The 26162-nt window shown below is 47.1% G+C and overlaps 1 protein-coding gene across 7 annotated transcripts in view; it reads right to left on the bottom strand.

The window, feature by feature from the left end:
* SLC39A11 (solute carrier family 39 member 11) overlaps positions 1-26162 on the bottom strand; it is a 444518-nt gene that overhangs the window by 230923 nt on the left and 187433 nt on the right. For 4 of the 7 annotated variants that reach the window (XM_021066702.1, XM_021066701.1, XM_021066707.1 and 1 more), the window contains one exon: positions 23572-23713. In XM_021066702.1, coding sequence (XP_020922361.1) covers positions 23572-23713 — 142 coding nt within the window. The remainder of the gene's footprint in view (positions 1-23571; positions 23714-26162) is intronic. The other 3 variants (XM_021066703.1, XM_021066705.1, XM_021066704.1) reach the window with 2 other exon arrangements.

The following is a 26162-nucleotide window of genomic DNA, read 5'->3' as shown; positions in this document are numbered from 1 at the left end:
CCTTAACAAGTGCCAGTGGGAGTGCTGTTATCATCATTTGACAGACAAAAACGTAAGGATCAGAGACACAAATCACCTCGCCAAAGTCACACAGCACTGGGTGGGTGGGGCTGAAATGGGAGCCTGGGTTTGCCTGTCACTAGAGGCCACCATGCTTGTGCTCCTTCATCCTTTCTTGGGAAGTGGCCACATGGCCACACTAGACTCCAGCACCCCCAGCCCTGGCCAGGGCTCTGGTGCTTGGCAGAACTCCTAGGAAATATATAAGAGAAGAAATTCAGGGGGTTGATCACAACTGGCCTCAGAAGGACAAAGGGCAAGAAGAAATGTCCCTCTCAACTAACCTGAGTTCTCCCCCAATTCTACCCTTGCTGGATGGCAAACAACATCAGTATTGATAACACACGTATAATCCAGCAAGAGTCAGAGCCTCAGACTCGGAGAGCAGGCTCAGGGAGCTCCCTGGAGGCCTAGCAGTTAAGGATCCCAGTGTTGCCACTACTGTGGCTTGGCTTGCTGCTGTGGCATGGGTGCAGCCAAAGAGAAAGAGAGAGAGAGAGGGAGAGAGAGAAAGAGAGAGAGAGAGAGAGAGGAAGGAAGGAAGGAAGGAAGGAAGGAAGGAAGGAAGGAAGGAAGGAAGGAAGGAAGGAAACGAACAAGCAAGTAGTCTAAGACCCAAGTTCATGCCTTCAAAGCTAGTTTCACAGAATGTGCCTCTCTACATAATTCATCCTGGCCAGTACAAACTTCCCAGAGTGTCACAGCAGACTCTAGAAATGCAGGGGGGATCACTTCTCGGCCTTTTGGCTAAGATCAAGTGTAGAAATGTAGGGGGAGAGAAGGGGAATGTGCTGGAAGATAGTCTCTCCCCAGTTTTTTTTTTTTTAATTTTTTTAATTTCCCCAATACATTATTTTGTCCCTACTGTACAGCATGGTGACCCAGTTACACATACACGTACACATTCTTTTTTCTTACATTCTCATGCTCCATCATAAATGACTAGACATAGATCCCAGTCTACCCAGCAGGATCTCACTGCTAATCCATTCCAAAAGCAATAGTCTGCATCTATGAACCCCAAGCCGATCTTATAAAAAATTGTTAAAATAGCATGATATTGCTTATATGTGGAATCTGAAAATGAATGATACAAATGAACTTATTTACAAAACAGAAATAGACCCATAGACATAGAAAACAAATTTATGGTTACCAAAGGGGGAAGGAGGGGGTAGCGAAAGGACGGATAAACAGGCGTTTGAGATGAACAGATGCACACTACTGTGCATAGAACAGACAAACACCAAGGCCTTAACTGTATAGCACGGGAAGCTATATTCAATGTCTTGCAATAACCTAGAGGGGGAAATAATCTGAAGAACACATATCTACATATGCATACATGAATCATTCTGCTGTACCTGTGACACAAACACAACATTGTAAATCAGCTATAGTTCAATAAAAAAAAAACTAAAACTAAATAAAGGGTATAGACTAGGAATTGGTAGGAAAGCAGTGAACTCTCTGAGAAAAGCAGAAACGAACAACCCCACAAACCCCACAACCCCGTCAGTGAAAGAAGGGACAGTGAAAGAAGGGACAGTGATGGGCAGTCTGGTGAAGTTTTGGTGACACACACGGAGCCCAGAGAACTCAGAAGTGGGTCTTCCAGGAAAGAAAAGAAAAGAAGGAAGAAAGGAAATAAGCCTCTCAGACCCCGCATTCGTGCCCACAAGAAGAGAAGTTCAGAGCCCTCTGACCGTGAGGACCCCAGCCGGGATAGAGACCAAGCTTCAAGGGTGAAGAGCTAGCACAGCCGCCAGCGCTGCTTCCGTGCCACTCGGTTTTACCCCAGTGCCCTGCTGCGAACACAAGACCCGGCTGAGATTCATTTCCAGAGAGCTGGGTTGACAAGGACAAATCTGGTCGCAATGAATTTCAAGGACCTCTTGAAATGCTTGTATTGCTATAGATTTTCACAGCAGTGAATGATGTTTGTGAGAAATGGACCGCGAGCTACAGCTTGGATTATTTTCCATTTCAGTAGAGATAGTGGCAGTAATAAATTTGGCCTGGATGGCTTAAGGTCTTATGAAACTTTTTATAAACTTATGATTTCTCTGCCCAGCAACCACTGCCAGAACCGGCTTGGACAGTCGTAGGTGGGTATACATCAGAGCCAGGGCAGACATGACAGCCAGGATGATCCTTTTAAGACTCAAGTCAGGCCGCGTTCAAGCCCTCTAGGGCTTGTTGGATCCTTCAGCACCAAAGTCAAGCTTTACGATGACGTGAGAGGCCCCCACTTCACCTCCCAGCTCCTTCCACTCTTTGCTTGGGTTATGTCACCCTCTTGGCTTTTTTGAACATGCCAGGTGTGTGACCCCCCAACACATTTGCACCTGCCATCCCTACATATTGGCGTGATTTGATCTCTCACCTCCCTCAGGTCTTTATATAAATGTCTCCTCTCACGTGGCCCCCCCACCATGCCACCAAAACTGACAAGACCTCCATCCCACACACACACCCATTTCCTATTCCCTTGCCTCTGGGCTTCTTTCCTCTTAGCCACAGACACCACCTAACATATAACCTACCTCACTCCCTTGGAACCCCAGGTAACTGTCTCCCCCATCAGAATGGCAGCTCTCTATGCTGTTTTTACTATTGGGTTCATCTGTTCTGGTTTCTATTGCATTGCCCAGTGTCTAGAACATCTCAGAGGCACAATAAAAATTAGTTAATTACTCAAAATCAGTGGAAAGATAAGAATGCAAGCCCAGCACGCTGTTCCCTCTCCCTGCCTGGACGAATGACTAAAGAACAGGACTTGGTGAGACCTTGCCAAGTTATCCACTGAAGCCTAGTGCTCTTCCTCGGTGGGGATGCACTGGTGATGCTGAGTCAGAGAAGTGTGCGGGCAGGGACAGGTGAATGAGGCTAGTAGGGCAGCCACTCCTTATAGGAAGACCAACATTTCCCAAATAATGGAAAAATGAAAACCCCCACAACTAAAGACTCAGTGAGTAAGTTGGAGTGGAGAGGAGAAAAAGAAAAAACAAAAGCAGTAATAATTATACACATGATATCCTTACCTATTCCCAAAGGGGCAGCTCTAGAGAAGAGCCCCAGGGTATTCTAAGAAACTTCGAAATCATAGGCACAGTTTTCTGGGAATTTGTTCATCCATTTCTCAAAGTAGTCCTTGATTAAAAATAAACTTAGCGAAACACTAACTTACACTAGAATGTTTTCTGTAATTCATTTTGGTTCCAACAACATCCATTGATTAAGTGATGATTACCGTATTTCACCAAATCTTAAGACACAACCATTTGAAGATACATTGTTGTTTTAGACTGCAGATCAATTCCACTATGACATGCCATTGGAAGACAAATATTAATTTCAGAGATGTTAAAAATGCAAAAAAAAAGAAAGAGTCATAGAATCTATAAATTACACTGCATGTCAAACACTGTGCTAGTCCCTTCACATCTTTTACCTGAGTTCCAACGCAATAAAGTTATTATTCCTCTCATATAAGTGAGGCCACAGACAGAATTCCAAGAATGTACACGCCAGGTCTGTCTGGAACCCTCCCACAGTGGCATATCATCCCCCAGCAAAGAGACGGCTGCTACTACCACAGATGTTAAAACCAAGCACAGCATGGCACCTGTCACAATCAAGTGCACTGGGAGACAGAGGCAGACAGAAGTAATCAGAGCTGAGTATCAAACGACTGCGCAAGCACCCAGCTTGTACCGGAAGCAATGCTTCAAACTAACTTCCAATGCCCAGAGCAGAGAGTTTCACATTTATTACTCTAAAGAGCAATTTCTTCCTCCATCAACTGTACAGCCTTCTCTCACTTCAATAAGCGAATATTTAAGTGGAATTTAATGATCCAAAATGGTTTGCTGTGTTGAAAGTGGGATTTAGAAATAAAAAGTGGAGTTCCCATTGTGGCTCAGGGGTTAAGATCCCAACTGGTATCCATGAGGATGCGAGTTTGATCTCTGGCTTCATACAATGGGTTAAAGGATCCAGCGTTGCCCTAAGCTGCAGTGTAGGTGGTGGATGGAACTCAGATTTAGTGTTGCTGTGGCTGTGGCATAGCCTATGGCTCTGACTCAACCCCTAGCCTGGGAACCTCCATGTGCCAAGGGTGCAGCCTTAAAAAGACAAAAAAAAAAAAAAAAAAGGAAAAGAAAAGATGCAGGATTCCCTGTCAGTCTTAAAATGCGTCTCCATTATCAAAGAATTAACAAAAGAAAGTCTCCAAAGGCTGGGGGTAGTAGGGCATGCACTGTAGACGGTGAGGAGAGAAGGATGCTGAGAAGAAAATGACCATTGCACTGGGTATCTTCACAATGAGGACATGCTCCCGCCCTGTAAGGACTTTTTAGGAACTCTAAAACCACCACAAGGAAAGAATCAGAAAGAAATTTCTCCAAGAAAACAACCTGTAGCCTGCATGTAACTTGGAAGCAAAAATCAACCTTTACAGTTATAAGTGTCTGAGATTTGAGAGCTACTTGTTACAAGGCAAAGCTGATTCATACAGCATGTTACATTCAGATCAATGAAGTCAACATGAAAACTCTTGGCAACACACATTGTAATATAAGGAACATGCCTAGTGTCACACATAAGCCTTCAGGCTATTTTTTTTTTTTTTCTTTTTAGGACCACACCTGTGGCATATGGAAATTCCCAGGTCAGGGGTCAAGATCTGGGGTCAAATATGAGCTGCAGCTGCCAGCCTGCTCCATAGCCACAGCAACATGGATTCTGAGCTCTGAGCAATGCCAGATCCTTAACCCACTGAACGAAGCCAGGGATTAAACCCAAATCTTCATGGATACTAGTTGGGTTCTTAACCTGCTGTGCCACCAAGGGAACTCCTGAGCCTTCAGACGTCTAGATCATCTTTCCTGGGAAGGAGCCTCATAGCACAATTGGCTCTATATAAATTCTTCCAATTGTGAGTGAATGCCATCATCTTTGGCAGTCTTCTAACAGTTAAACTTAATAATAATGAAAACAAAAATGCAAACCATGATTTTTTTCAACCTGCCATGCATTGGACAACAAATTATATTCAGAACTTGTCCTCATCTCCCTTCTGCATTGCTTTTTTTTTTTTTTTTTTTTTTTTTTGGGACCGCACCTGCAGCATATGGAAGTTCCCAGGCTAGGGATCAAACTGGAGCTGGAGCTGCCGGCCTACACCACAGCCACAGCAACACAGGAGCTGAGCCTCATCTGTGACCTATACCACAGCTCTCAGCAATGCCAGATACTTAACCCACTGAGCAAGGCCAGGGATCGAACCCATCTCCTCACAGATACCAGTCAGGTTCTTAATCTGCTGAGCCACAACAAGAACTCCTTCTCCTGCATTCTTACAATAACCTCTGACCTAACCTCAACAGCTCCAGAGACCAGCAAATACCTCAAAGGCCAAAGAGTCCTGAGAAAATGTCCTAGGCCGCCATGCAGGGAAGGGGTCTGCCTTGGGAAGCTGTGTCCCCTCAGCTGGAAAGCAGCGGGCTCTAGTGAGCACAGGTGCCTGTGGCTTTAGAATAATTATTTTGAATGTTTGGGGGGAAGAAAGTTGTTTTGACAATGTTGTTAAACGTCATGACAAACTGCCACCACCAAAAAAAAGAGGAAAAAAGACTGCTTTTTGGAAAAAACAAAACAAAACAAAACAAAAACCAACTTGGATTGTAGGTCAATCCTTACATGTCTCCTAAGAAACTTCCCGAAATTTTCCAAATAATACTATCATCCCAAGTTGACCACTTCTTGGGGGCCCAAAGGCACCTGTTCAGATGAGATTTTTGGTGTTAATTCACACATCCGTTTTATTTTTTTTCATCAGTTTTTATTTTCGACCTAAAAAGGGAGGACCAAGCACCTCCGAGTGGAATGGAGTTCGGGGGCAGGGTGTGTCCCAGTGACCCTTTGTGCTCCTCACGGGCCTCCAGGGCACTCCTGGAGATCAGGCTGAGGTGAAGAGCAAACTGAACGTCTCCTGGTAGCAAATAAATGCCCCATGGGACCTGGTATACAAGGTGCCAGCTGGAAAAGACCATCTATCCTGATCCGAACACCAAACACGGAGCCGCGAAGGAAAAGGCCTCTGCGGGTGACATCTGCTGCACAGACTCTTGATCTGACCCAGCCTTCACGGAAGCATTTCCAACCTGTCACCATGCTCTTTCTTTTTTTTAATTACTCAATGAATTCATTACATTTATAGTTGTACAATGATCATCACAATCCAACTGCCATGCTCTTAAGTATACATTTCAACGCATATTCTAAAAAGGACCTTACTGGAGTTCCCTTGCGGCACAGTGGGTTAAGGACCCAGTGTTGTCACTGCTGTGGCTCTGGTGTGATCCCTGGCCTGGGAGCTTCTTCATGCCAAAGGTATGGCAAAAATAATAATAATAATAATGTTGCCGATAGCCTGAAATATACAAGATAGCCCATTCTCAAGGCTCTGACATTTGAAGGTAAACAATTTTCCATTCACATAGAGATAAAATGTTGCAGAACAGAGAATGACATTTGTCTTATTGGATGCTTTCAGGAATATCATGACCTGACCTAAGGGGACAGCTGCAAGAACAAAGGATCTGACATCAAGGAGTCTGTGACAACCAACCGCACCACCACCCCTTTTAGTGTAAAAGAAGCCTGAATTCTAACTCAAGTAAGATGGTTCTTTGAGACACTAGCCACCATCTTCTTGACCTGCTGTTTTTCCAAATAAAGTCACTATTCTTTGCCCCAACAACTCATCTCTCGATTTACTGGCCAGTCGTTCTGTGAGTAGTACAAGCTGGGACTCAGTAACATCAAGAGGTTTGGACAAGAGATGAAAATGAGAATGGAAGAAAAGAGAAGCCAGCCAGGGAGGTATGTGGGGGGATACCGAGACTAGAATCTTACAACCTCGAAGTCTGGGATGTGACTTAAAAGGAAAAAAAAAAAAAGAGCATCCAAGTACTCAGGGACCTCACTGTGCATTTTCTCTCTCACTCTTTGGCTTCGAGTCTTGCCCTGGGGCCTCCCACTGTCTGCACCTCAGTGTCAGTGCAAGAAGGAGAAGAGCAGACGAGTGAGATGATGCTGAGAAAGGGAAGCTCATGCATCCAGGCACCGGGCAGGAGCTCATCACCTTTGATCTTTGGGCCCCCAAAGGGAACCCTAAGTGGGCTCTTATTTAGTTCACCCAGTCACCAGACATGCCCGGACCTCCTGCTGTGTACCAGGCACCACGCTTGGAAATCAAATGTAAAATGCATGTGAACCCAGGTGGGTGTGTTCTCCCGGGAGGAGGTCTCCAGCGGTGGTTCTCCGCCAGAGGCCATGGCAGGATGGCGGCCAGTCCACAGAGCACCCCATGCACGTTCTACAGGGGCTCCCTTCTCTGAGCGGCCCCAGCCTGGCCCCCAGGCTGACCCCTCGACAAACAGAAGCTGGCCTGGACCTCAAGCCCCAGCTAGGATGAGGTCCTTGAGCAAGACCCAAACCTCTGGCCCACTGTCATGTCGACCAGGAGGGACGACAGGCATTTAGTGGCCAAGGACTGAGGGTGTTAAAGCAGCATGCGATGTTCGGGACACAGCCCCTCCGCAAATAACTGGCCCTCCCCCAAATGCCAGCAGTCTGTGGTTTTCAGTGGGTCGTCTTCCCACAAAACAGATGTTCCGAGGATGATGGGTCGGGAGGGTCACGGCGCGAGGATGCTAATGAGTAGCTACTTCGGAGCATCTAGACGGATAGCATGACAACCTTAGAAGACCTGCCTCCTGATTTTGAGCCAACGTTTCTATTCAATGCAAAAAAAATTTAAATACTGAAACGTCACATTTTAAGTTTAAAGTTGCATCTCTATTTCTTCAGGGGAGGGAAATAGGAATCGAAGCAGATACCTCTGGTCCCCTCCAATCCCCTCCGGCAGTGTCCCTGGGGGTCTTAGAGCCCTTGGAAACTGTAGATTTAATTCTCGCTAAGAGCCCTATAGATTAAAGAAAATAAGTGCGATAGCTTCAAAGAAGACACTCATTGTACTGAGAAAATGAGAAGCATCTTGGTGCTGAAGGGTCCCCTCCCTCCCGGGAAAGACGATGTGCTTGTCTATTTCCATGGACCCACAGCGATGCAATCCTGAAATGCCCCGGCTTTGCACAGGTAACTTAAATGGGAAACAAAGGTGGGAGGAAATGAAGAGAGAGACAGTGCAAAACAGAGCTTCCGCCGCCCCTAGTACTCTCCTAAGCAGGCGTTCAGAATATAAGTCTTGAGTCAAAACGTCCTGTTCTGTATGATCAAAACTTGCCCCTGTGTAGCCCTCTGAGGTTGGAATTTTAAACAAGCCTTTGGAGCCCCACGATTTCCCAGGAGCAGACCAGTGGGGGAACGAGGAGCAGCTCATTAGCTCTGGGAGAGCTGTTTCCATCTCAGCCTAGTTAGGTGTATGTAACCTCTCCTGTTTCCTCTCTTTGTTGTCCCACACACTGCCCCCCAAGGCTTCACTCTATGCTCCCCATCCTGGAAAGTGGCTGAGTGACAGGACTATTTAATCCTGAGCGACAGGACTATTTAATCCAATCACTAGCAAAAAAAAATCAGCTCTGAAGTCTGGGTCAGATAATAGCATCCCGTTAGCTGCCAGCACGGGATGGCTCTCCTCCTCCCCGCTGTCCTTTTCCAGTGCGAGACAGGGAGAGCGCAGCAAAGGGGAAAGAGCGGTACAGTTGGAGTCCTGGGTGGTTGGAACATTAAGACAGGGCAGAAAAGGAAATCAATATGCAAATCTGCTTTAGCCCCCGGCTGCCTGCCACACAAGAGAAGCAAGCACAATTTGACATTCAGTGGTTAACAACTCTAATCAAGGAGGGCTGGGTGACAGGTGGGCTGGAGAACTGTCACCGAGACACTAAGAAGGATGACTTCAAGGGAGGCTGGTTCTCCATAATAAATCTCTCAGGTGTCTAGACTTGTCATGGCGCTCCACCCCAAATGTACGGCAGGGACCCCAGCAACATAGCACTGGGATGAGTTTAATGAGCGCAGCCTGCTAACAGGCTTCCACTCTGCAAAACCAATCCAAAGCAAAGACCTGGACAGAACTTCACCCAGATCGGATTTTTCTAGAAAGGGGGGAGGGACCCCAGGGTGGAATCTGCCCACCTGGATCTCCATACATAGGGAAGAAACTGCCTCTGAAGAGCTTTTCCAAGGACTGTACCCCCGCCAGGAACTGCTGCGCTAGGGCTGCAATCAGCACCACTGAGCCCAATGGAGCCCGAGAGATTTCTCCAGGGACCATGCATAGGGAGGGCGAGGGAGAGGCTGGGGGAATTCACTCCACCTTCAGAGGGAGAGGGAGAAAGAGAAGGAGGCAGATCACTGCAGAGAGGAGAGGAGAACAGGTGCAGACAAAAAGAGGTGCGGAGAGTGAGATGGCAAGAGGAGAGTGAGAGAGACCAGGAGAGATGGAGAGACGGAGAGAAGAGAGACAAGGTGAAATGAAACGGGCCAGGGAGGACACCTTATTGACCGAGCTGAAAAAGTACTGGTGGGCTGCGGAAAAGAAGGGGGGAAGGTTTCCATGGCAACACCCTGCAGAAAACACAGGCTGCCAGGCTAAGCTCAGAGAGGACACCTGCAGCCCCTGATGGCCAGACCTGCCCTACTTCTGCTCTCCTGGGGGGCTGTGCCCAAGCTCTCACTCTCAGACGTCAAGATCTCAGACTAGAACCTGCTGCCCAGACTTTCAGCTCCCGTGAGCCCCTCCCTGACAGGCCAGATGGACAGAGGGGGGCCTGCCCCAGATGTTCTTGGTTGGCTCAGCCCACACTTTCACAGGGCACAGTGAGCCCCCTCTATAGCTTCCCTGACCACTGGTCACCTGGCTTGTACCTGAATCCTTCCAGAGACCGGGAGCCCAGGTTCCTGTCACATCTGCCCATATTCCTGACTCTACCCCTGCCACACACACACACACCCTTCTCTGCTCCTCGCCTCATGATTCTCTATAACTTTTCACAGTTATCTTATGATCTATTTTTCCTTAACCATACTTTGGTGCTTTAATTTCTTTAGGGATTTCCTTTTTCTTTTGAGAATCCTCCTCCTCCAGCTTAGGGACAGTCTGTTCTTTTCCTCCGTGGATTCTCCAGTCCTGAGTTACTGGCCTGGAGGTCATGCTGTCCATCTTTCTGAGCCCTCTGAGGCCACTGCAGACCCAAGTGTGTTTAATATCTGGAAAAACCACATCCAAACCTGAAAGCTCTTTGTACTTTTCAAGGTGGGCAGCAAAATCTCCAGTCTGGGGGAAAAAAAAAAAAATCCCATAATATCAGGCACCCTGAACACTTTGGCCATTTCTATGGCTGTCTAGACAAAATACAACTGCTACTCACTGAAGGCATTTTAAACACTATTCTGGGAGTTCCCGCCGTGGCACAGTGGTTAACGAATCCGACTAGGAACCATGAGGTTGCGGGTTCGGTCCCTGCCCTTGCTCAGTGGGTTAACGATCCGGCGTTGCCGTGAGCTGTGGTGTAGGTTGCAGACGCGGCTCGGATCCTGCGTTGCTGTGGCTCTGGCGTAGGCTGGTGGCTACAGCTCCGATTGGACCCCTAGCCTGGGAACCTCCATATGCCGCAGGAGCGGCCCAAGAAATAGCAAAAAGACAAAAAAAATTTTTTTTAAATTAAAAAATAAAATAAACACTATTCTAAGCACTAACTTAGCCTGTTTTCACTGCAGCGTCATCAGACAACTGCTCTTATCCCTGTTTTAGATACAGAAGCTGAGGAAAAGGCAGGTGAAGAAGGTTACCCAAGGCCTAGCAGCTGCTAAGAATTCACCATAGAACCCACTCTCCGGCCCACTCCAATTCGGTACCATTTCTATATCGTGACATCTTTTAAGAACTTGGTGGCTTTTCAAAGATGGCCTTTCATCTGCCATAAACCTATTGATAGCATCGTACTTAATGGTGAAAGACCGAATGCCTTCTCCCTAAGATCAGGAATAAGGCAAGAATGTCTGCTCTCACCAGTCTTAGTCGACATCATACTAGAAATCTTAGTTCAATTGAGCAAAAAAAAAGAAATGAAAGGCATTCAGATTGGAAGGAAGAAGTAAAACTGCTATATTCACAAAAACGACATAGAAAATCCCCCCAAAAAAGGAGTTCCCTTCGTGGCTCAGTGGTTAATGAACCCAACTAGTATCCATGAGGACGCGGGTTTGATCCCTGGCCTTGCTAGTGGGTTAAGGATCCTTGAGCTGTAGTATAGGTTACAGATGCAGCTCGAATCTGGTGTTGCCGTGGCTGTGGTGTAGGCTAGCAGCTACAGCTCCGATTCGACCCCTAGCAGGGGAACTTCCATAAGCCACGGGTGCAGCCCTAAAAAGACAAAAAAAAAAAAAAAAAGAAAAAGAAAATCCCAAAGATCTACCAAAAAAAGAAAAAAGAAACCCACCTCTTAGAACTAATAAATGAGTCTGGTTACAAGGCAACGCGCATAAATCAATTGTATTTCTGTATACCAGCAATGAGTAGTTAGAAATTGAATTTTTATATGCTATACCATTTATAATAGCTCCATAAAAGGAAGCAATTAGGTATGAATCTAACTAAATGCGTGTAATACTTAGGTATAAGTCTAACCAAATATAAGTAAGATATATATGCTGAAACCGCAAAACACTGACAGAAGAAATTAAAGACAACTTAAATAATTGGAGAGCTACACCATGTTTATGAAATGGAAGACAATATTATTAAGATGTTAGTTTGCCCCAAATTGATGTAGAGATTCAATGCAATCCCAACTAAAAGCACCAAAAGCCCATCAGGACTTTTTTTGGTAATAGATATTAACAAGCTGATTCTAAAATCTGTATATATCAAGGCAAAGGAACTAGAATAGCCAAAACAATTTTGAAAAAGAATAAAGTGGGAGGACACACACTTTCTGATATCAAGACTTAGGATAAAGCTATCATAATCAAGAGGGAGTGAGATTGGTGAAAGCATTACAGACACATACACCAGTGATGCAGAAGAGAGCCCAAAAGTAGACCCGCACCAATACGGTCAAGAAATGTTTTACAAAAGCACAGAGGCACGATGGAGAAAGATCTTTCTAACGCGTGGTGCTGCACCAACCGGACATCCCTAGGAATAAAAAACTGAACCTCGGAGTTCCCACCATGGCTCAGCAGTAATGAACCCGACTAGCATCCATGAGGACGTGGATTCAATCCCTGGCCTCGCTCAATGGGTTAAGGATCCGGGGTTGCCGTGAGCTGAGAGATGCAGCTCAGATCCCACGTTGCTGTGGCTGTGGCGTACCTAAGCCGGCAGCTGTAGCTCCATTGGACCCCTAGCCTGGGAACCTCCATGTGCCGCGGGTGAGGCCCTAAAAAAGACAAAAAACAAAAAATTGAAACGACCCCACTCCTTACCCCAAAACAACTCACAAGAAAGGGCCCGGTATGGGAGCCCCAAGGACATATTCCAGACCCACGTAAAGGATTCTTAGAGGTTTACGTGTGTTAGGTGGAACCATATACAATGTCTGTATTTGATAAAATACGTAAATCTCCTCGAGGGCCCACGTCTCCTGTTTTTACACATATGACAGACACTTCCCTCCTGGAAGGAGCACCACCAGTGTTTACCGAGATTGGCTTGGGCACATCTTTCCCAGACTTGCTGAGGATCAGGGCCTCAAAACCAGCAGGTGAGCCTGGACCCTTAGGGAAGAGGGCAGAGACGTCCAGCTCACCTCACTTAAGAGCTGCAAGGCACATCCTGGGCATCCTCTCCTGCCATCCTCAAGGACCGCCTCTGCCTCCCCCACCAGCTGATGATCCGTGTGGGGGAGCCAAGGAGTCGGGAGTTCTGCGAGTTCTGTTTTAGACGACCAGCTGGGTCAGGGGCACGTCCTTTACTATGGCCAGTTCCAAAATATTGCGACTGAAAATTACGTTCCATTCAGACACCTGGGTTAGTTTTCAGATACTTTGAGCTCTTTTCCTTCTCTGGCCCCAGGAGGGGAAATGCACTAGAGAGGAAAAAGCAGAACACGATACTGGAATGCACCCGATCCAAAGAGGACGTGGGCGGTTGAACAGGAGGTATACGATGACAAAGATAGCCCAGAGTGAATGGAGCTTATGGTGGACTCCTTTTCTTTCTTTCTCTCTCTCTCTTTTTTTTTTTTTTTTTGGCTGTGCCACAGCATATGAAAGTTCTCTGAGCCAAGGCTCGAGCCCATGTCATAGCAGCAACCCAAGCCATTTCAGAGACAATGCTGGATCCTTAAGCCACCGCACCACAAGGGAACTCCAGAGATTCCTTTTCTTGAAGGCAGGAATGCGCCGACCTCATCCCAGAGACTGGTGCTGTCCCCGGTTTTTTGTTTGTTTGTTTTTGCTATTTTAGTGGCATATGGAGTTTCCAGGCTAGGGGTTGAAATCAGAGCTGTAGCCACCAGCCTCCGCCACAGCCACAGCAATGTGGGATCCAAGCCGTGCCTATGACCTACACCACAGCTCACGGTGATGCCAGATCCTTAATCCACTGAGCAAGGTCTGGGACGGAACCCGCATCCTCATGGATCCTAGTTGGACACGTTAACTCCGAGCCATGAAGGGAACTCCCAAAATTGCAAATTTCAATTTCAGTTCAAACCCATCTTCCCCCTCAGCACGTTCCTTCTCTGCACTGCCTCGCTCAGCAAGCAGAATCCATTTCCTGCCAGTTTCAGGGGCTCAAAACCGCTTCCATCCCTTCTTAGGCACTTTCCATAAAAACCAGAAGAGAAAAATATATATAAACTATTGAGATGGGAGTGAATAAATAGAAAGGACTCTTCAAGATCTTAAATACTTGAAATCAAAGTGCCGCTCCAGGCTTCTGCAGCTTTTAAGGAGCATCTGCAAAAAATAACATCTGAGAAACAAAATGAAACGATCTGAAGAGAGCCCAGGTTATCCAGCTCTGGCAGAAGACCCTAAATCTCTGGGTAATAAAAGCGAGCTTGGCAGGAATATCCTAACAGGGGCTGGTGCTGCCCAAGACAGTTGTCTGCTCTGTTTCCCAAAAGCACATTAAAAACACATTTCCCTGTTTAATAGACTTGTGAGCTGAAATGAATGTGTCAGAATTCTAATAAATATGATAGAACCTGCTAGCCCAGCAAATGTTAAATTTTGCATAAGGATCCCTAATTCCTCGGTAGATGCTTAATGAATATTTCAAACGAAGAGCCCTGGCAGCTGCTCTGGAGGCTCCCAATGAAGTACGTGGGGTTTTATCACTGACAGGATTAGCCTCCTCTTGTTTCCTCTCATTTTCTCCCCTCTCCCTCATTTGTGCAGGACAAACGCCCCTTCAGACGAACCAAATGCCTGAAGCCTGGACACGGAGGGATTAGAGTGTGGGGCTGGTCAGTGAAATGGGTTGAAAGGTACTCCCCCCAAGTTCATGTCCACCTGGAACCTCAGAATGTGACCTTCTGTGGAAATACAGGTTTTGCAGATGGAATTAGTTAAAAAGTGGCCACGGTGCCTTAGGGCGGACCCCAGATCCAATGCTGGGTGTCTCAATAGGAAAAAGGAAGAGTTCTCGTTGTGGTTCAGCAGGTTAAGAACCCGACATAATGTCCATGAGAATTCAGGTTTGATCCCTGGCCTTGCTCAGTGGGTTAAGGATCCAGCCTTGCCATAAGCTGCAGCATAAACACGTCACAGACGCGGCTCGGATCCAGCATTGCTATGGCTGCGGTGTAGACCTCAGCTGCAGCTCTGATTGGGCCCCTGCCCAGGAACTTCCATGTGCTATGGGTGCGGCTATAGAAAGAAAAAAAAAAGAGAGAGAGAGCGAAAGGAGAAGGAGATTCAGACACAGACACACAGACAGGCACGGGGAAGAAGGCCATGTAACATTAGTGGTCGAGACTGGAGAGGTGAGGCTACAAGCCAAGGAACGCTGGGAGCCGCCAAAGTTATTCCAATCAAGGAAATTGTTAGAACGCGGCCCTGCAGATGCTTTCCTTTTAGTCTTGTAGCCTCTGGAGCTGAGAGGATAAATTTCTGTGAACACACACACTGTTTGTGGTGCGTTGTTAGGGCAGCTCTAGAAAACTAAGTCAGAAGAGCATGTCTGCACATTCTAATGTGGCATGAACATGAATCTCCCCCAACGTTACCTGCGTCCATCATTCAGGTGATGGTGGAAGTGGATGGTGTGCCCATCTCTTCAATTTCATCAGCAGAGGCTGTACACCTGCCAGCAGTCTTGTAAGATCAGCCTTCAAAGCCTCTGACTTCCTCTCTAGCTGTTGTCGCTCAGAAACTTTCCAGCTCTATCCAACCCCCTTCCCTACTGCTGACTCAGCATTCCTAGCCCATCCAGGTATGAGGCTGACAGGTAAAGAGACAGAAATAAACTGATGAGAGAATCTTAAAGAAAGAAACAGAGAGAATCAGGCGCTCTGGTTACCAACCATAAGAAGACAACGTTTCCAAAAACTGCCAAGGGCCATTCCAGGCTGAGCTGCGTCCCCCTCAAATTCATGTGTTGAAACCCTAACACCCAGTACTCACAATTTAACTGTATTTGGAAAAAGAGCCTTTTTTCTTTTTTTTTTTTCTTTTGGCTATGCCCCGCGGCATACAGAAGTTCCCCGGCCAGGGATCGAACTCATGCCACAAAAGTGACAACACTGGATCCTTAACCACTAGCCCACCAGGGGAAACCTGGATAGGGTCTTTAAAGAGGTAAAGACGTTAAAAATGACATCGTTTGAGTGGACTCTAACCAATAGGACAGGTAAGAAGAGGGGGGTAGGACTCAGCGAGGCAGAGGGAAGATCACGTGAGGACGCAGGGAGAAAATCGCCGCCTACAAACTGAAGGGAGAAGCCACAGAAGAAACCGACCCTGCTCACACCTTTTTTTTTTTTTTTTTTTTTTTTTTGCTTTTTAGGGCCGCACCCGCAGCATATGGAGGTTCCCACACAGCAATGCAGGATCCAAGCCGCATCTGTGACCTACACCACAGCTCATGGCAACGCCGGATCCTTAACCCACTGAGCAAGGCCAGGGATCGAACCTGCAACCCCATGGTTACTACTTGGATGCATTTCCACTGCACCACGACGGGAACTCCCCCTGCTCACCCCTTTGATCTCAAGCTCAGGCCTCCAGAACTGTGAGGAAACCGATTTCTGCTCTAGGAGCCACTCATGCTGTGCTACTTTGTTACGGCAGCCCCGCAAATTGACACAAGTAGCAAGCCGCCTCTGGGCCCAGGCCTCAGGAAAATGCACTCCACACTGACTGCCTCGCTCACAAAATCGGGACAGGAGGAAAAAAAAGAAAAAAAAAGGCAAGAAGCAAAACAGTCTATAAAATGTATCTGCCTGATGATGTTGCCCTGAGCCGGGGACATGCCAGCACTCACTCAGGCCACCTACGCAGAGCCCTGCTCAAGAAGGTCTATTTTATTTAACATCCATGACGCTGAAGAGCTCCTGGTAATTATCAGTGAACACTTTGCTTTTAACCCTTGCTCAAAAAAAAAATTTTTTTTGCATTAAAATGTGGCACGTTTTAATGACCTCAGCGCCACTGCCATGTGCTGAAAGGTTTGGTTCAAGTCCAAATTTTTAATGAAGAAACTCAGGTTGCAGTCCCTACCCCAGCAAAGAGGCAGCAAAGCCAGGACCTGCCTATTTTTCAGGCAGGCAGACAACTCCTCTCAACAAGGCCAGCAGAAGACTTTAAAATATCTCCTAACCAACCAGTTACGGGAGGGGGGGGGAGCACTTAATTACTAAAACCACATCCCAAAACACTACATTTACATGAATAATTGAGAAGTTGTTCATTCGTCTTTATAGATCTTACTGATAAAAATTCAAAATCACTAATAACCTCTCAGCAAATTCTCTAAACACATTATTTTGGAGACATAGTCATAAGAAGAAAAAAAAATCAAGATTTCCCCTAGGAGCTTCATCTGATTCCTGATCAAACTTAAGTTTACTAAATTTGACTGTAAATATGGGTGGCAGAAATCAAGAAAGACTTCGAAAGTTCTATGATATGGAAGAAGAAAAAGGTGACTGACAGAGGAGCCTTGAAGCTGTTTAAATAAATCCTTTTAATGGATAAAGAAGATGTCGTACATACATACACACAATGGAGTACTACTCAGCCATAAAAAAGAACAAAATAATGCCATTCGCAGCAACATGGATGGACCTAGAGATGATCATCCTAAGTGAGGTAAAATCGAGAAAGACAAATACCATATAATAAATATCACTTATATTTAGGATCTAATTTTAAAATGATAACAAAGGAACTTATTCACAAAAGAGAAACGGAGTCAAAGATTCTGAAACCAAATTTATAGTTACCAAAGGGGAAACGCTGCGGGGAGGAATAAATTAGGAGGTTGGGATTAACACATGCACACTACTACACAAAAAATAGGTAAGTAACAAGGACCTCCTGTTTTCCTACAGGGAAGTCTACTCAATACTGTGTAATACCCTACATGGGAAAAGACTCTGGAAAGGAATGGATCTATGTAGGTGTATAACTGATTCACTTTGCTGTACACCTCAAACTAACACGACATTGCCTTTGTTTTCGTTTTTTGTCTTTTGTCTTTTTAAGGCCGCACCTGCGGCATACAGAGGTTCCCAGGCTAGGGGTCAAATTGGAGCTGTATCTGCCAGCCTACACCACAGCCACAGCAACACCAGATCTGAGCTGCCTTTGAGACCTACACCACAGCTCACAGCAACGCAGGATCCTTAACCCACTGAGCGAGGCCAGGGATCGGACCCGCAACCTCATGGTTCCTAGTCGGATTTGTTTCCGCTGTGCCACGACAGGGACTCCAACACGACATTGTTAAATCAGCTATACTCCAACCAGATTTTTTAAAATAAATAAATAAGTCCTCTTTGTTTCCTTAGGATGAGGTTATCCTAAGGAAATCTAGGAGTTGGGATGCAGCTGCTCGAGAAGGAATTTCGCCCCACGCAGAAGGGCCGTCTTCCAGCAGCCCCACCTGTGTGCTGAAAAATAACAGTCCTCCAAAGACCAACCAGTGTGAAAACCCATCTACTGAGCTCATCGTGCAGCTACAGAAACTGTCCCCAGTTAAAAATGCAAATACAAGAGCAGGATTAAAACACTGTTAATTATTGATACCTCCTTGTTCAACAGTTTATCAAATCTTTTCCCCAGGCACCTAAGGGAGGATGTTTAACAGGGAAAAGAGGGGAGAGGAAGGATTCCAAGTACACGATGAGAAGAGGACAGGGTGATCCCCGGAGGAGAGATGGGGCATTAGAGGGGGGAGGGCATTAGAGAACATCCAAGCTCCATAGTGATTCTGAACAGACAAGCCCTGTAGGTGCTCATCTGGGGGTTGCCCTTGGGGACCCTGAGTTGGAAAAGGAAAAGTCTGTCTCCCAAGATCAGTTTCATTTCTATGGGGAAATGCCACCCAGCAAGTCAGGAGCAGAACCACCACCGAGGAATTCAAGATTTTAGACTAAGACACAAATACAAGTGGCTGGTGTTGGGAGTTTATCCAAATCCACGAGCCACTCAATGCGAGGTCTGCGTCGAGGGTTTCATTTTGCAAAACACAGCTTCTCATCTGCCAGGCTGTCCAGGTGGAATTATCATTGCCAGGTGAATCCTCCTAATATAAGAGACTAAGACATCAAGGAGAAATCTGTTTCTAATCCCAGAGTTTCTCATGGCTTATGCCTGCCTGACTCAAGACCCCATTCCCTTTCTCCCCAGCAAGTTCTGGAGAGATTTATAGATAATAAATGGGAGCCACTTCACAACTAATTTCCCAAAGTAAATCACATTTTTTCTCTCCTAGAAAATAATGCCTACTTTTGTTCCTTCTACTGATACATGAAATTAGATAAATCTCCATCTGCCATGCTAATGGATCAATAAAAAAAAAAAAAACACCACTCTTGAAGAGTTTCAGCTACCTCTCTCAGACCAATCAACACACTGAAATGAGGCAGTTAACAATTAGTAAAAGAATGATTCACCTTGCCAACGCTTCTTTAGCCTAAAGAGAGGGCTAGTGAGGAAAAAATAAGAAAGTCCACTGGCAGCTGAATGGAGGAGGTTAAGGCTTCGTTGCCAAGTCCTAGGTGAACACCGGGGTCATGGAGCCACTTGAAATGTGATGGACATTATAGTCCTTTGCCTTCCAAAAACAATTATCTCTTTTGCATAAAATTTCAAGAGGTTCATAAACCTTTTGTGCCCATTCATCAACCCCAGATATAAAGAATCCCTAATTTCTAGAATTCACTCAAAAACAGAATTGCCCACAGAGGTGCACGTGTAAAAACGCTCTCTGCCACATTCTTTATAAGAGCAAAAGATCGGAAATACCTTAAATGGCCATCAAGCCACTGAATTTGGTGAGATCACGACCAAAATAAGAATGAAGCCATGTTCCCTTCATGGTTCAGTGGTTAGTGAACCCAACTAGGAATCATGAGGTTTCGGGTTGGATCCCTGGCCTCATTCCATGGGTTAAGGATCCGGCATTGCCGTGAGCTGTGGTGTACGTCGCAGACTCGGTTCAGATCCCAAGTTGCTGTGGCTGTGGTGTAGGCCGGCAGCTGTAGCTCTGATTCTACCCCTAGCCTGGGCACTTCCATGTGCCTCAAGTGCAGCCCTAAAGAAAAAAAAAAAAAAAAAAGAATGAAGTGAATCAATGAGCACCCAGGAAACAAAGACCAAAATGTGTTATTGAGTGAAAAACGCAAGACAGAACAACGGCCCACATAAACATAGTATTTCCGAAAGGGAACACAAGAAACCGGAAACAGTATTTGATTCTGAGATGGGAACCTGGACCACAAGGGTTTTGAAGGTGGAAGAAAATTTATTTTTATTTGTAATCCATGTTATTACTTTCTTAATTAAAAGGAAGTTTACTGGAGATAGATAAATAGTTGAGGGGGCTGGGGGGAGGGAGGGAGGGAGAGAGAGAGAGAGAGAGAGAGAGACTGTTTTAAAAGAAGTTCTGGTTTAAAGTCCCAAAATATCCCCAGCCTTGAGAACAGTTGAGACTGTAAAACACTTGGCATCAAGACATAAATAGGAACGCGCTCATAAATGCGTAAGTGCTTTTCCCAGCTTCTCTCCCACAGTGTGGCTTTTCTGCCTTTCCCTCTTGTTGAACCAATTATGGGACATTATAACAGCAGCACCAATATTATTTTCTAGAGGCTGATGTTATTCACTAAACACCCATTAAACCAATCTCCATGCTCCATTTACAGCAAGCTTAAGGGCAAATCCAGATGGTGCAAATAACGCGTATTCGGACGGGATCTGCATGAGGCCAGTCATCAAACAGCCATTTTCGGTTTTAGAGTCTTCCACTGCCTGACACCCACAAGTGTCTCCAGGTGAGAAGAACAGCAACCTTTCCGGAGCTGGCTGGTCCTCTGGGTCTCAGCAAACCATCTTTGCCCTCCCCCAGGGACTGCGTTTACCTTTGTATCTAAACAGTTAGCAACAGCGACCGAGGGTTGCCTGGTAACCTGGAACAGGCTGTGCCTAGGTGTTTCTGAGCAGAGCACAGGACGGCACTGCCCTCCCACACAGCCCCGGCTCACCGCCTCACCCTGGGCTGGCCAAGGAGATCCAGCCACCCTGGGGAACTCTCCAGCAGAACCAACTCCCACTGGCCCTATATTCCCACAGCCCCATCCCAAAAGGTGCATCTCAAAGGGATGGCCACTTTTGACCTTTTGATGGACAGACACTGAACCTTCCCCCTGCAGTCTTGACCAAAAAAGAAAAAAAAGAAAAAAAAAAAAAGAAAAAAGGGATAGAATAAAATCTGGCCAACTTCTTCATCCTAGAGAAGGCTCAGATTCAGGACCAGAAGTATGGCATGATTTGGTCATTTTTGTGTTTTATTTAAAAATATAGGGAGTTCCTGTCGTGGCTCAGTGGTTAAGTAATCCCACTAGGAACCATGAGGTTGTGGGTTCGATCCCTGGCCTCGCTCAGTGCGTTAAGGATCCGGCGTTGCCGTGAGCTGTGGTATAGGTTGCAGATGCAGCTCGGATCCTGCATTGCTGTGGCTGTGGAGTAGGCTGGCAGCTACAGCTCTGATTAGACCCCTAGCCTGGGAATCTCCATATGCCGCGGGTACAGCTCTAGAAAAGGCGAAAGACAAAAATAAATAAGTAAAATAAATAAAAATAAAAATATAGGAGTACCCGTCGTGGTTCAGCAGTTAACGAATCTGACTAGCATCCATGAGGACACAGGTTCGATCCCTGGCCTTGCTCAGTTAGGTGAAGGATCCGGCATTGCTGTGAGCTGTGGTGTAGGTCAAAGATATGGCTTGGATCCCATGTTGTTGTGGCTGTGGTGTAGGCCAGAGGCTACAGCTCTGATTCCACCCCTAGGATGGGAAACTCCATATGTGCAGGTGCAGCCCTAAAAAGCAAAAAAAAAAAAAAAAAAAAAAAAAAAAAAAAAAAATATATATATATATATATATATATATACATATAGTCTGTAGTTTTCTTGTGATGCCTGGATATCCTTTTGGTATCAGGGTATTACTGGCCTCAGAATAAATTTTAAAGTGCTCCTATTCTATTTTTTATAGCAAAAAAAAAAAAAAAAAATACAGAGAGAGAAAGAGGGCAACTCAGGACCATAAAGCCTTCATGGGGATCACAGGCGCTCCGAGCCAGGATAGCTAAGGGAGAACTGACAGAGAGCCTTCTGTCCCTGTGTTCCTACGACCTGGCAGGAAAAATGGCACTTTACTGGAGGACAGGGCCCCATTCTGATCACCAGACAGTTCTTTTGTTTTTCTTTTTTTTTTTTTAGGCCCACACCTGCGGCATATGGCAGTTCCCAGGCTAGGGGTCGAATGGAACTGCAGCTGCCAGCCTACACCACAGCCACAGCAATGGGAGACCCAAGCCACATCTTCGAACTGCGCTGCAGCTCACGGCAACGACGGATCCTTAACCTACCTACGGAGGGAGGCCAGGGACGGACCTGCATCCTCATGGATACGAGTCGGGTTGTCAACCCGCTGAGTTACAATGGGAACTCCCCACCGGTCAGTTCTTGTCTCTCCAATAAAAGAAGAGCAGGCAGCACCTGAGTGGTTCTGATTTGAATATGAAAGTGCGATTGCAGGCAGGGAACGGATTTTTTGTGCTCTCTATTACTTGAGCTCTTGTCAGATGAATTCTTATTTCCTGACTGTACCCCACAGAGGAAGCGGTGGGAGGCCGAGAGCATCAGCCCCAGCGGAGAAGGAACTGGAGTTCTCCATGAACAATTCAGGCAGGACAGAATCCGAACACAGATCTCTGAGACTGGCTGGGCAGCCTGTCTCTCGGGTTCATTTACTCCCCTGAGATCTAGAGGCACTGCCCATCTCAGCCTCCACGGAGTGGGGGTGGAGGCATCAAACTAAAATGCCAACACAGAAGCGTGAAAGGACCTTCTCCCTTACGTCAGAAATGTGAAGGCAGGGACCAGTCCCCCATCTGTTTCTCCCTGGTTTGCTCAGGGGAGGACGTGAAGCAAGGGAGGAATCAGCCCTTCTCAGCATCCTTTGCTGGGTTTTGGTTCCTGAGTCTGAGGTCGACAGAAGCCATCGCGGGGAGGGGAGGGGAGGGGAGGATACGCATTTCCCAGCGCCTGGGGCTTCCTGGTTAAAGTCTTAAATAAATGCCAAGCAAAGAAAAGGCATCCGCCTCTCCTAGTGCACACTGACCCTTACATGAGCCAACTGCCCAGAGTGAGCCAGGAGTGAGCAAGGAGCAGGGAGTCTTACACGGAGACTGGAAAAGACCAAAGTAACCCCTCCACTGTCCCGACAACTCCTTCTCGGGGGCATCTGCATCCCCACTCCCCACCCCCGCCCCCGCCACGGAGATTCAGGAAGGGCTACCCGATTCCTCTCAAGGGAGGAGGGACGCACTCCTTCTAACTTCAGAGAAAAGGCATGACTTTGCCGTTGGTGTTTTTAGGTTTTCTGGCTACAGACAGAATCAACGAGCGCAAGATCCACGGCTCCCCAGATGGATCAAAGAGATGAAAGTCGCGTAAATGGAAGGCAACATCCGGGGTCCGTCAGAGAGGCGGAGACAGCGGGACAGATGCAGACACCCTCCACCCCAAATCAGCCCAGCCCCATCAGCGGGGCCCTTGTCCACCGGTCCAGTTGGGAAAACAATCAAAAGCACCGTTACCTCCTGTGCACTAAGCGGGTGGTTTGGAGAACGGGGAAGGAAAGCTGGGGGCCAGATCCAGCTTGGCCCTGTGTGATAGTGGGGTAGACCCTTGGCAAGGACAGGACAGGGCGCCTGGCATTTCCCTGGTGTCCCTCCCATCAGCAGGCCTGAGCCTCTCCTGTCTAACTCAGCCCAGGGTCTGCAGCAGGGAGCTTGCCTGAAAGAAGCCCAGCTCTACCTATCCGGATGGAAAGCTCACTCTCCGGGAAGAGCAGGCCAGGACGCTCAGGATCAGCCTTCTTCAACAACGCAGGCTCCAAGTTCAGGGCCAGGGCCGTCTGGGGGTCTTCTGCTGCACCCTGAAACGAGAAGCAAGGCATCATGGTAACAGCAATTCTGTCTTCATTCCACAGCTGCACTGCCCCAATCCATCTCCCAGCTGCCTAGGCAGCCTGCCACCCTCTCCCAAGAGCACCGGGGCCAGCCATTCCCTGGGGGCAGACCCAGCAGTCAGGGCTGGGCTGAGTCATGAGCAAGACGACAGCCTTTCCAGCTACAGAACTTTAGGGGATGACAAAAACGGGGTCTGCCGTGTCGATGCTGATCCTAGAAAATGGGAAAAACACCCACTGGGAAACAGCGGGTAAAATGTCAAAACCGCACGGCACCGTTCACCACCGCCAGGCAAACGGCAGAAACGGACCCGGTTCCCAACTGTCAAAAGAAATCTAGGTTTCCTGGTGGCACAGTGGGCTGAGGATCTGGTGCTGTCACTGCAGCGGCCCGGGTCGCTGCTATGGCAAGGGTTCAATCCTGGATGCCGCAGGCACAGCCAAAAAAATAGAGGGAGAGAAACCTGCGGGGCTGGTCCGCTCAACGGCAGCCTCAGTAGCCTCAGTCCGGCAACCAAGGCCAGTGTTTTCTGGAATCCTCCATCTTCACGTTTCTCGTGAGACCAAAAGGGGAGCAGATCCAAAAGTGGAGCTTGAGCTCAGATGGCCTAAAACTAACCACGTGACCCTTCTGCTTTGTCTGCAGCCAGTCACCCTGCCCGATTTTGCGTTAACTGCGCAAAGTCTTGATTTTGACCCCCCGGTTTCTTTCACAAACATTTATTAGCCACCAACTTAGTGGATACTCTGCTGACCAGCAAAGTCCAAGCTCTTGGGAGCTTAGGTCCCACTACAGGTGGATCTACGAGGGGGGTTGTGAGCTTCTCTTCCCAAGACACAGGCAGGAACCCCTGCCCCGAAGGGAAGGTGAACAGAGTCATCTCAAGGGCAAAGGAAACAGCGGATAGGTTTTGAAAACCAGGCAGAGATAGTTGCAAACAGAAGTTGCCATTTAAAAACGTGTGTCCCTAGGCATGTTTCATGGCTCAGCGGAAACGAATCAGACTAGCATCCATGAGGACGCAGCTTCAATCTCTGGCCTCACTCAGTAGGTTAAGGATCCGGCATTGCTGTGAGCTGTGGTGTAGTCACAGATGTGGCTCGGATCCCACGTTGCTGTGGCTGTGGTGTAGGCCAGTGGCTACAGCTCTGATTGGACCCCTAGCCTGGGAGCCTCCATATGCCCCAGGTGCGGCCCTAAAAAAGCAAAATAAAACAAAAAACAAAAAAAAAGTGTGTGTCCCTAATAGGGGAGAGGAGAAGGCTCCCAAGTCCTGAAGTGCACCTATTTATAAGCAAATATGGAATCTGTTTTCTTGAGTAAGTTTCTTTCATGAAGGGATCTCGCAAAAGTTATGCCTGGCTTTGTCACACACACACACACACACAGACCCCTTTTCTTGTTTTCTCATCTTTCAGGGATCAGAAAGAGAATCTCATGATTCAGATATTTTCCTTCATTATTTCTGTCCAACTAAACGTGAAAAATGCAAACATAAAGGCTTCCTCTCCTGCCATCTCATGTGTCCAATACACTGACATTGGCCTAAGCATTGATTTGCAATGTCCTCCATCACGCACTTTAATCAGGGTGCTGACACCTCTTTTAATCTTGTTTTAAAAGGGAAAAAGCCCCGTGGCTGTCTGAGCCACCCTTGTTAAAGTTCTTAGGTCTCTCTGTAGACTCCTAGGGGCTGCAGGATTTCGCCTCCTCCGTCACAGGGAGAGGCACCAAGAGAGGTCGCCTATCCCACTGTGTCAGTCAAGGTTGACACTCCAGATGGCAGAATCCTGGGGACAGAAGGGACTTTGAGGAGACCAGCCTCTCCCCCTGCCGAAACGCCCCCTAACCACCCCCGAGCGCCAGCTGGTGTCTGTGCCATGTGCCGTGGGCCACATCATTGCAGCTCTTTGTTTGTTTATAAGCTTTAATTATTTCTAAGCCTTACGACTCACGCTGACATCTGAGGAATCAGAGCAGCCATAAAAGACGTCTTTCCCTAAGAGAGCGCAGCGGCTGATGTTTCTTCTTTTGTCTTGCTTCTTTTTATAATGTGATGGATGCGTAACTGGGGGGAAAGATAGGAGAAGAGAACCGCCTCATTGCAGCAGAGATGCGGCAACATGAACATGCTCAAGGCTTTGACTGGAGCCCATTCAGTCAGGAGCAGCCTGGAGGGACCCTGGTTTTAATGGAGAGCAGTGGTTTTCAACTGGGGTGATTCTTCCCCCAAGGGGTCATTTGGCAATGGGTATTTTTGTATGTGGAGGTTGGGAAGAGGGCAGGTGGGGGAGAGGAGATGGGAGCATCTCTTAGGCAGAGGCCCGGGATGCTGCTAGACACCCGACTATGTGTAGGACAGCTCCCACCACAGAGAAAGACCTGCCGACGTCAACAGCGCTTAAGTTGAGAGAC

This window comes from Sus scrofa, chromosome 12 (assembly GCF_000003025.6).
Source record: "Sus scrofa isolate TJ Tabasco breed Duroc chromosome 12, Sscrofa11.1, whole genome shotgun sequence".
Classification (NCBI taxonomy): Eukaryota; Metazoa; Chordata; class Mammalia; order Artiodactyla; family Suidae; genus Sus; species Sus scrofa.
The sequence above is the reverse complement of the archived record's forward strand: the minus strand, read 5'-3'. Positions and strand labels throughout refer to the sequence as shown.